The 10,371-nt window shown below is 57.7% G+C and overlaps 2 protein-coding genes across 8 annotated transcripts; one reads left to right on the forward strand and one right to left on the reverse strand.

Moving 5' to 3' along the window:
* Positions 1-1,227: 1,227 nt before the first annotated feature.
* On the forward strand, positions 1,228-5,530 carry Lypla2 (lysophospholipase 2). The gene is made up of 10 exons (XM_038334694.1): positions 1,228-1,349; positions 2,812-2,917; positions 3,135-3,166; positions 3,267-3,332; positions 3,777-3,824; positions 3,913-3,983; positions 4,113-4,186; positions 4,261-4,362; positions 4,468-4,641; positions 4,718-5,530. Exons 2-10 carry the CDS (start codon positions 2,840-2,842, stop codon positions 4,766-4,768), a joined length of 696 nt encoding a protein of 231 aa, XP_038190622.1. The 5' UTR covers positions 1,228-1,349; positions 2,812-2,839; the 3' UTR covers positions 4,769-5,530.
* A 44-nt stretch (positions 5,531-5,574) lies between these two features.
* On the reverse strand, positions 5,575-10,149 carry Gale (UDP-galactose-4-epimerase). Of its 7 annotated transcripts, none has more exons than XM_038334690.1 (12): positions 10,023-10,149; positions 9,130-9,307; positions 8,168-8,290; positions 7,959-8,074; positions 7,608-7,721; positions 7,183-7,359; positions 6,816-6,929; positions 6,668-6,734; positions 6,510-6,595; positions 6,341-6,418; positions 6,074-6,188; positions 5,575-5,973 (listed from the first exon to the last, which is right to left on the reverse strand). In XM_038334690.1, the coding sequence occupies exons 3-12, from the start codon at positions 8,286-8,288 to the stop codon at positions 5,915-5,917; spliced, it is 1,047 nt and encodes a 348-aa protein (XP_038190618.1). In that variant the 5' UTR covers positions 8,289-8,290; positions 9,130-9,307; positions 10,023-10,149; the 3' UTR covers positions 5,575-5,914. The 7 variants fall into 7 exon arrangements, with proteins under 7 accessions (XP_038190618.1, XP_038190620.1, XP_038190619.1 ...); XM_038334692.1 differs by having other exon boundaries at positions 8,168-8,293; XM_038334691.1 differs by having other exon boundaries at positions 9,073-9,307.
* Positions 10,150-10,371: the final 222 nt, after the last annotated feature.

Genomic DNA, 10,371 nt, shown 5'->3' on the forward strand with positions numbered 1-10,371 from the left:
AGGGCAGTGTCAAGTCAACCCCGCTTGGGCTGTTCGGTGGCAAGGGCAGTGTCAAGTCAACACTACCGGGGGCTGTTCCGTATCCTGATATGGCCTGCAAACTTTCCCAGGGTCCTTCTTCAAATGATTAAGGTCTCCGACTGTGATCTGCCAGTGTTCAAAGCAAGTTCACATGGCCTCATTGGAGCGTAAGAGCAAGTGATGAAACAGCAAGTGGTTATTATCATTTTATAGCCGAGGAAGCCGGCCAGGAAAGGCAGATTACAGTGTAATCTTGACGTTGCTATTCATTTACTTCCTTTCCTCAAGCCTGAGTTTCCTCACCTTTAAAGATAAGCGCGAAGGGTTGGTGATCTCGGGTCTTTCCAGGTCACGGTGTAGGACTGCATCCATGATCCTGTGAAACTGGAATAGGGCCTGAGAACCAGTATGGAGGATGAACAAGAAGAAAGATCTAAAGTACACAAGGTGTGTAGTTAAAGCCATTCAATCCCAGCGCTCAGGAGGCAGAGGCAGGCAGATCTTAGTGAGTTCAGGGCCAGCCTGGTCTACAGAGTGAGTTCCAGGACAGGCATGACTGTAACACAGAGAAACCCTGTCTCCAAAAATCAAAAACAAACAAAAAAGCATTCACAAGTTTTGTGAGGGAAGCCAAACTCTGAGATGTAAAAGTGTTCCACTACAGTGACCATTTTACTTATATATGTATACAATGCTGTGTGCTGGAGATGTAAGCAGTAAAGTGTATCAATAAAACTAAATATGCGGGGCGGTGGTGGTGCACGCCTTTAATCCCAGCACTAAGGAGGCAGAAGCAGGTGGATCTTTGTGAGTTTGAGGCCAGCCTGGTCTGGTCTACAAGAGCTAGTTCCAGGGCAGGCTCTAAAAAAACTACAGCAAAACCCTGTCTCGAAAACAAAAAGAAAAAAATAAAACCAAATATTGGTTAATACCCAAGACCGCACACACCTGGAAGTGTGCCCTGCCCTATAGGGATGGGAAAACGCCCAACTTTATGATAAAGAATACTGTGAGGACGCAGATCGACCAGGAGCGCTGGACTGGCACAGCATCTGGGAATTCCCCTGTCGTGTCCAGACGCTGCAGGCGGCAGCGTCGCATCACAGGGAGTGGTCCCACTGTGGGCAACATGGCAGCTTCTAGCCAGGAAACCCGGACCCACTTCCGGGTTCCGTACCACTGGCCAGGCTACTTCCGGCAGCGCGATGGCTGGGTTCCCGGGACTCGAACGGAAGTTCCGGCGGGGGCGGCCGAGGGGGACGAGTGTGTGTCTGTGCGGGAGAAAGGGGAGACTCGCCCGACCGGTCTCGGAAGCCCCTGGGAGTGAGGTACCCAGCTCAGCGTGCGGCGAGGCTGCGAGGGTCCTGGGGCGGCGGCGGGGAGCGGCCGGAGGGCGCTGTCCAGTCCTGGGACGGCGGGGCCAGGGGCTGCGCGCGTGGCGGGAGAGCGGCTGCGCGCTGGGCAGTGGGAGACCCCATTGTGGGGCGGAGGCTCCCCCGGGTCAGTGCCCCTTTGTGGGCGGGTGCGAGCCCTGGGGGCAGGGTAGCAAATGCCACTGTTGGGATGTGATGACCCCGGGTCAGAACCCAAGTTCCCACTGTGGGGAATGGGAGACGCCGGGTCATCCCATCTCACCTTTTGGAGAGTGGGAGCCGGGTGTAGGTGGGAGTTCCCAGAGCGGAGGAGGAAGGGGATCCTAGCTTAAGGCGGCAGGTGCATTCTTCCTGTGTGGGAAGAGGATCCTCAGGGTCAGATTCTGTGTGATCTTCCTACCTTGAAGAGGGGCAGTCGGGGTCAGAGCTGGAAGGTGGGAGCCTGCAGGAGGGCGGGGCGCCCTTAAGAAGACACTTAAGGGGCAGGTAGCGGAGGCTTCCGGAGTTTGGAGGATGCTAAGGATGGGGAGGGGCCAGCCAGCTTGATATTCTTTTGTGTTGGGAGTCCCAACACCTGTTCATTTGGAGACCCATTTGGAGTCAGTGGCAGCAGCAACAGCAGGTAGCCCCATGGAGATGGGAAGGTCTGGAGCACAGTTTGTCGTGGAAGATGGCAGAAGGGAGTTGTTAGGCTCTCATGGGTCCTGGGTGGCTTCCAGAGGCCCTAGGAATTTCTTACTGAGCCAGCAACTGCTGTGAAGACTGGATAGGGGCTGGAGGGGAAGAAGAGGGAGGTGGGTGGGACTGAGTCTGTTTCCCTGGCATTTTCTTTCCTTCGTCTCTTCTAGGGCCAGAATTCAGGGAAAGAGGGGCTCCAGGGTTCCAGGAAGGGATACCTGGGACTTTGGAAGGATGCCAATGGCACTCAGAGGCTTATGGGGAAAAGCTGCAGGAAATGCCCTGTCTTTCCTTGTCCCCCACTTCCAACCCCTGTGCCTGTCCATCTGTGCCATGCTTGAGCTCTGGGGTTGGGTCAGAACCAGGAATGTGAGTTCTAGACCATGAGGATGACTGCCCAAGCTTCTGAACTTTGGGATGAGGCCAACTTTCTTTCTGGGTTTTTCAAGACAGGGTTTCTCTGTGTAGCCTTGGCTGTCCTGGAACTCACTCTATAGAGCAGGCTGGCGTCCAACTCAGAGATCCGCCTGCCTCTGCCTCCTGAGTGATGGGATTAAAGGCCTGTGCCACCGACACATGGCAAGGGCCAACTTTCTATCCCTCTGCCCCAGACTTCTCTTTGCTGGTATTTTCTCTCAGCTCAGAATCCAACCCTGGTGATGTGTGGCCTGGCGGGGGGGGGGGGGGGGTGGTTCTTTGGCTTGACTTTGCTCTTAATCTACCACCTTCCCTTACGCAGGCCCAGCCTGCAGGGAGCCCTGCAGTGTATGTGTGGTAACACCATGTCTGTGCCCCTGCTCACCGACGCTGCCACCGTGTCTGGAGCTGAGCGGGAAACGGCTGCGGTAAGGACCCTGGGCCAGACTTGTGGGTGGCAACTGGCTGTAGGCAGTGTGGGAAACATGGAGGTGGCGGTATGAGAAGGGACTAGCCTGAAGCTAGGATGGAGTTAATAATCTGTTGGCTCTCACCTTGGTCTCCCCAGGTCTGGGGGACGGGGGGCACTGGAGTTGGAGGGTCTAAACGGGGACCTTTCAATCCCATTTTTTACTTTTTTTCCAGGTTATTTTTTTACATGGACTTGGAGACACAGGGTGAGTGGGCTGAGGGGTGGGGTACTCCTTCATCAGGTGGGGCTGGAGGGCCATTGTCCCTTCTGATCCTTCCTTTACCGGTGCCTCTTCCCTCCCACAGGCACAGCTGGGCCGACGCCCTCTCCACCATCCGGCTTCCTCATGTCAAGTACATCTGTCCCCATGCGTGAGTGTTACCCCAACCAGAGAGGGGCTGAGGGGTGGGGGTGTCCTCTAGCCCTAGGCCTGGCTCTTTTCATCAGCTGCCTCCTGGGGCTTGGGCTTAAAGCAGTCAGGCCTTGTTCAGTTTTATCTCTGTAGAGCCTTAGGAATGGGCTCCAGTTTCTGCCCTCACCCCCAAGGCTTCCTAGACCCAAGACCTCCTAAACCGAGCCTTTCCCAAGTACTCACCCTCTGAGCTGGACCCATCACCGGGCATTAGTCTCTGCTTCTCCATCCTTATTGCTGATGCCCCAACCACAGGCTCCAGCCCCACGTGGCAGGTTGCCGGGCAACACTTGAAACACAGGCCCTGCCTGCTGGGAGGGGCCCCCAAGGGCAGTTGTGCCCATGCCCAGGCTCTCTACTGATGCTTTGTCCCTCCTGAGACCTCCTGGCCACCCCTCCACAGGCCCAGGATCCCTGTGACACTCAACATGAAGATGGTGATGCCGTCCTGGTGAGTGTGGAGCAGGAAAGAGATGGCAGCTGAGGTTGCTGCAGGGGCTGGCCAGCTCTTCCAAAAACTGCCGCCTCTGCTTGCCCAGGTTTGACCTGATGGGGCTGAGTCCAGATGCCCCAGAGGACGAAGTTGGTATCAAGAAGGCAGCAGAGAACAGTAAGGCCCCAGACCCCCCTTCACATCCCCTCCCCACTCTCCCTTCCCGAAGCACTGGGCAGTGCCTGCTTGCTCCCTTTAAGCCCCCAGCAGCTTCCTCCACCCAGTCTTGCCCTTCCCACCCACTAGTCAAAGCTTTGATTGAACATGAGATGAAGAATGGGATCCCTGCCAATCGAATCGTCCTGGGTGGCTTTTCGCAGGTGAGGCAGTTGTAAGGGGGAGGGGCTGGGTGTGTAAGCTGTTCCCTCCTGACCCTTCATTCTCTTCTCCCCAGGGCGGGGCCCTGTCCCTCTACACAGCCCTTACCTGCCCCCACCCTCTGGCTGGCATTGTGGCATTGAGCTGTTGGCTGCCTCTGCATCGGAACTTTCCCCAAGTGAGTATCCATGTCAGCCCCTCCCCCTCCTGAGGGTCCCTGTGGCCTGGGCGCTGTGCTGCACAGAGCACTGACCTTGACTTGGAAATTCTTTCTGGCCCACAGGCAGCCAATGGCAGTGCCAAGGACCTGGCCATCCTCCAGTGCCATGGGGAGCAGGATCCCATGGTACCTGTTCGGTTTGGGGCCCTGACAGCTGAGAAGCTCCGGTCTGTTGTCACACCTGCCAGGGTCCAGTTCAAGACATACCCAGGTGTCATGCACAGCTCCTGTCCCCAGGTCAGTGGGGATGGCCTACTCCCATGCTCTCCCTCCTCCTTCCGGCAAGGAGCCTCACAATCTCCCTTCATCCCAGGAGATGGCAGCTGTAAAGGAATTTCTGGAGAAGCTTCTGCCTCCAGTCTAACGAGTTGCTGGCTCCCATTGCGGTCCCCCAGCTCACCAGGGACCCCGCAAACAAGCAGCGCACCATCTTGGATCTGAGCCGGTCGAGCCCCTGTCCTTTCTCTTCCCACCCTGTCCTCTTCCCACAGGCCTCTGGGGCAGGTGGCCGGCCTTCCTGCTGGCCTTGGCCATCTGGAAGTCAGCAGCAGGGGTGGGCTGCTTTCTTCCCCACTTCCCCAGAGGTGGGCCCCAGCAGCAGTATTGGAGGGGCTGTAGGCAGCAGGAGAAAGGGGCCCAGCTGCTGACCCATTCACTCAGGACCTCACTCACTAGCCCCGCTTTGGGCCCCCTCCTGTGACCTCAGGGTTTGGCCCGTGGGGCCCTTATGGCCCCCACCCCAGGATAATCGTCTCCTGCTCACTGCAGCTGCTTCTCCTCACGAATGTGTCCATGGCCCGGGGCCCTTGCTACTGTGGGCTGCCTGCCCTGGGCAGGCCAGTCAGTGAGGAGGTAGAGTCCCTCAGGGCCTCCCCTCAGCCCCTCCCCCAGGGGGGCTGGGCCCTGCCTCCCCATGGCCCTTCCTTGCAGGCCTGGAGCCTGCAGGGCTGGATCGAGGTTCAAGGGCCCCCTGCCCCCTGCTGTCTCACCCCCACTATGTCCCCACTCTAGGGCCAGGGAGGTGTGGGGGGAGTTGTGTCTTGTCTTCTGTCTCCATGTGGTTTTGGGTGTTTTACTTGTTTTGTCCTGGATTCCGATAAAATTAAAGAAATTGCTTCAACTCTCAGGCCTGCCTGATGTGGTGTGGGGTGACCATCTGTGAGACTCTGCCCCAGGATAAGAAAACGTTTTTATTTTAAATACTTTGGAAAGCTCAATCATAGCAGTATAAGTTAGTGCCTGGGAGAGGCTATGGTCCCAGACCCCTGGCCCTCGCAGGCTTTAGGGGTCCCACGAGCTCCTGGACCCTGGAGGAGATGGGCTGGAAAGACCCAGGCTTCTTCCTGGTAGTGCAGCCAGGCAGAGGTTGGCCTGGAGGGCCGAGCAGGCAGCTGGCATTTGAGGTAAGGTGGCCTCAGCTTAGCCCCAGAGCAGAAGGGTACAGGGTCCTGCGGAGGTTGGGAAGCAGGCAGCTGCTCCTCTTCCTTTCTGGTCCCTGGTAAGGAGGTCCTCAGGCCTGTGCCCCAAAGCCTGCCGGGTTCTGCTTCTGCCAGCGCCACAGATCCTCACCTGCGCAGACAGAGGTGGTCAGAGCTTGCCGAAGCCGGCCCACACCAGAGTTGCCCTTTCTAGCCTGTTGGCCACTCTTCCAGGAGAGGCAGACACTCACACATCCTGTCCAGCCCCAAGGCTGCTGTCCAGCCCAGCTCCTCGTGGGCCAGGCTGGGGTTGGCATAACAGGCTGCCACGTCACCTTCCCGCCGTGCCACCACCTTGTACGGGATCTGTAAGGAAGGTAATGGATGCTTAGCTGAACAGGTCCTGGGCCTGAGGAACTGCTAGCGAGAGCTGTGTCTAGAGTAGCACCTAGCACTCAAGTTCAAGGTGGCCAGAGGCGGAGGGTGTGCAGGGTGCCTGCTGCGTGGGTGAGACCTACCTTCTTCCCCGAAGCCTTCTCCATGGCTTGGACCATCTGCAGGACAGAGTAGCCTGTGCCTGTGCCCAGGTTGTAGATCTGCCCAGGAGAACAGGGGATGTTGGATGGGGTGTCTCATCCACTCCACATTCGCCCTGGATTCCAACCCTTGCCCTCACTGGCTTCCTACCCGGCAACCACATTGCTCCTTCAGCTTCTTCAAGGCTGCTATGTGGCCCTTTGCCAGATCCACCACATGAATGTAGTCCCTTACACCTGTGGAGGAAGCGGTCGATGGGAAGTTTGTCCCCCTCAGTCATCCCCCCTTCCTCCGACTCCTAAGCTCACCTGTCCCATCCTCCGTGGCATAGTCATCACCAAAGACATTCAGAGCCTCTCTTCGCCCGATTGCCACCTAGGACAGAGGTCAGGTCAGCTTCCTCAAGGGCCCTGTACCAGCGGTACTCCAAGGTACCCTAGGAGTATCCCCCATTACCTGGGAGACATAGGGCATGAGGTTGTTGGGGATGCCCTGGGGATCCTCGCCGATGCGGCCTGAGGCATGGGCGCCCGTGGGGTTGAAGTATCGAAGCAGCACTGCGTTCCAGGCCTGTGGTGCAGGTCAGACAGTGGGGCTGGGGCACACGCATTGAGTCCCAGCTCAGTCCACAGCCGGCTACCCCAGCGTGTCCATTCTGAGTTCTCTATGAATGAGCGAGGGGTGGCACCTGCGGACCAGCTGCTGTGACCTTAGGCAGGGTATTGCCACGTCTGAGCCTCTGTCTCCTTGTGGTGGGAGTACCCAGGGTCCCAATCCTGGCCTCAAGGTGAATGGGATGAAAGCTGGGGCAAGAGGTCCTCACCGAGTCTGCCCTGCACAGGTCCCGGATCATCTCCTCAATGAAGAACTTAGACTTTCCGTAGGGGTTGGTACAGCCCCCGGTGGGGTGGGCCTCGTCCAGAGGCAGGTACTGGGGGTTCCCGTAGACTGTGGCTGAGCTGCTAAACACCAGGTTCTTCACTCCGTGGGCCCTCATGATCTGGCCGTGGGGGGGAAGGTCAGTGGCCTACGCCTCAGCAACTAGTCCCATCTGTTACTCCACCCCAGCAGGGTGGGGCTAAGGCGATGGGCACGCTCAGTTACAGAGAGGGAAACAGGCTGGGAGGTAAAGAAAGGCACGTGTCCAAGATGATATAGCTTGGGTCATTCTTCCACACAAGGCCCTACTGTGGCCAGCATGCCAGGCCGCCTGGGACCCAGCTGGGGTCTGTGTCCGCTTCCTCTTACCTCCAAAAGCTGGATGGTCCCTGTTAGGTTAACTCTATAATAATCCAGAGGTTTCTGCACCGACTCGCCCACAGCCTTGAGCCCAGCAAAGTGGATGACGGCCTTAAAGCTGTGCTGCATGGGTAGAGCAGGGGTCAGAGGAGGCTCTGTAGCCTTGGCAACGCTCCTCCCACCTGCCAAGCAGCAACCACTTTTGTTTGTTTTGAGACATGGTTGCTCTACATATCTCTGGCTGTCCTGGAACTTGTTATGTAGACCAGACTGACCCCAAATTCACAAATGAGCCGCCTGCCTCTGCCTCCCAAGTGCTGGGTTTAAAGGCGTGCACCCCCACACCCAGCTAGCACCCACCTTCTTAAAGAGGTGCTGTAGGGCTGCCTGGTCCAAGATGTCTATCTCCTCAAACTCCACAGAGCGGCCTGTCAGTTCTTGGACCCGCCGCAGGCTCTCAGGCATGGAGTCCCCTCCTGGTGGGCAGGTAGAGGCTGTCAGCATTAGAAGATGCAGCCCTGGACACAGCCCCTCCAGAAACCACTCACTGCTTCCCAGCCAGCGCTCACCACGAATGGCATTATGGAAGTTGTCGATGACCACAGGTGAGTAGCCTGCCTCCAGCAGCTCCAGGACTGTATGGCTGCCAATGTAGCCAGCCCCACCTGTGACCAGCACCTTCTCCGCCATGTCTGCTTAGAGGACATAGAATTTCAGAGGTGGCTGAGGGTGCTGCTCAGGGCCTCCCCCAGGGATGCTGGTCCCCTAACCTCACCTCAGAGGATGCTCTTGTGGGCCCTAGTGTAAGGAGGGGCTCCAGAGTCAGTCCCAGGTCTGACTGGATAACTATCGCTTTCTGGCTTTTTCTGGCTGAGGCATCCCTACTCTCTAGGCCATAGCTTCTACTCTATGGCTAATTACTGCACATGTGTTAGGAGGGCCCAGTGAGGGGATTTAGAGGTCTGCCACCTTACACGAAGGAGTCAGACATGTCACACTGTCTAGTTCCCATTGATGTGGGGGTGGGAAGGGGCCTTTTGAGGACCCACCCTTCCTGCCTCCTTGTCTGGAGAATGGGCAGTCCTGGGCAGAAGAGATCATGGCTTCAGGATTAGAATGCAAGAATTTGAAAAACGGGGCTGGAGAGATGGCTTAGTGGTTAAGAGCACTGGCTGCTCTTCCAGAGGTCCTGAGTTCAATTCCCAGCAACCACATGATGGCTCACAACCATCCCTAATGAGATCTGGTGCCCTTCTGTGGCATGCGGGCATACATGGAGGCAGAATGTTGTATACATAATAAATAAATAAATAAAAAAAAAAAAAAAAAGAATTTGAAAAACGGATCTGTCCCTATAAACTCAGGCTCTCTCCCAGGAGCAGAAGCTTACTGGGCTTGGTGACTAAAGCCCAGTCCTCCAACAACCCTTCCCCTTGAAGGTCAGCTGGCAGGAAGCAGAAAATGCAGTAAATGCCTTCAAGGGTGGGGTCCTGAGCCAGGGCAGCCAAGCCTAGCTCCGAGGTTGCAGTACCAGCAGCTCCGGAGTAGATGGGGCTTCTCCACCCTGGGGCAGCCAATAGCTCAGCTTTGGCCCAGCCGGGTCATTTCCCGGCTAGAAGCAACATATCCCGCCCAACTTCGGGCAGCCGGTGTCGACGTGGATTTGGCCCGCACTCCACTGCCAGGTGTGCATCCCCGCCCTGAGCAAACTGTTGGGCGGACAGAAAGGAAATCCACACACTGAGGCCTTTCATTCTTGCGATCTGGCCTGCCCATCTCTCTCCAGGCTGCCTCAAGTGGCTGCTGGGGTCATTCTGCGGCAACCCATTGGACTGGGCGCCCACTGCATGCCAGACTTACTACCCCGCGCTCGTGCGTTCCTCCCTCTCCCCGAGTTTCCCCCACATCTGGATGGGGCAGGTGTTTCCAAAGCACTTGGGTACTAAGGTCAGGATCCGGAGGCAGTCTGCCCGAGGTCACAGAGCAGTGAGAACCGGGCTGGATGGGAGTCCTAGCCTTCTCCCCGCTACTCCCCGCTGCTCCCGCTCTGCGCACGGACTCGGTGTAGCGGTCACAGAGGGGCCCTGAAGGCAGAAAGGTTGCTCTGAGGCCGCTCCACTCCAGTCGGGGGGCTGACCTTGGTCAGTAGTCCCCTCCTCAGTTTTCCCAGTCTGTACAATGGAGAAGAGAGGACGCTGGGCAGCAGGAGCCCGGATGCGGCTTTTGGTCCTGGGCTGGGAGCGCGAGCGGGGAGCCCGGCCTGGAATGAATGGGCTCGGGTGGCCCCCACTACAGCCGCGGGAAACGCGAGCAGAAGGGGCGGGCCTGGCTCTCTCTCGAACACGACCCTCTTGGAACTCCCTCGCTCCCCGCCGACCACAGACCCTTCCGAGCCCCCTAAGCCCGTTATTCTGCTACCCAAACCTGCTGAGGATCCCGCGCTGGCTCCAGGTGCCGCCTCCCGCAACCTGCGCGGCGGCCCCTTTAAGAGCTGACAGCCCAGTGTGGCCACGCCCCCTTCACGCCCTCCAGGAAACGTGTCTACTGGGTTACCTGCTCTACCGCGGCTCTGGAGGGACAAAAGACCTGCACAGACTTCAGCCAGCTCCGCACTACAGTGCGTTTCCATCGAAGGCGGAAGTGAGGGGCGTGGAACGTCATCCTGTAGTCGCAGACTGCGGAGGAGAAACAGCCTGCACGGTGGCCTTCCTAGTCCTCATCCGTGGCAGCTGTACTCCGGATGATTGCAATCTGTTCCACTCTGAGCCGCTGG

Source organism: Arvicola amphibius, chromosome 6, assembly GCF_903992535.2.
Source record: "Arvicola amphibius chromosome 6, mArvAmp1.2, whole genome shotgun sequence".
Taxonomy (NCBI): Eukaryota; Metazoa; Chordata; class Mammalia; order Rodentia; family Cricetidae; genus Arvicola; species Arvicola amphibius.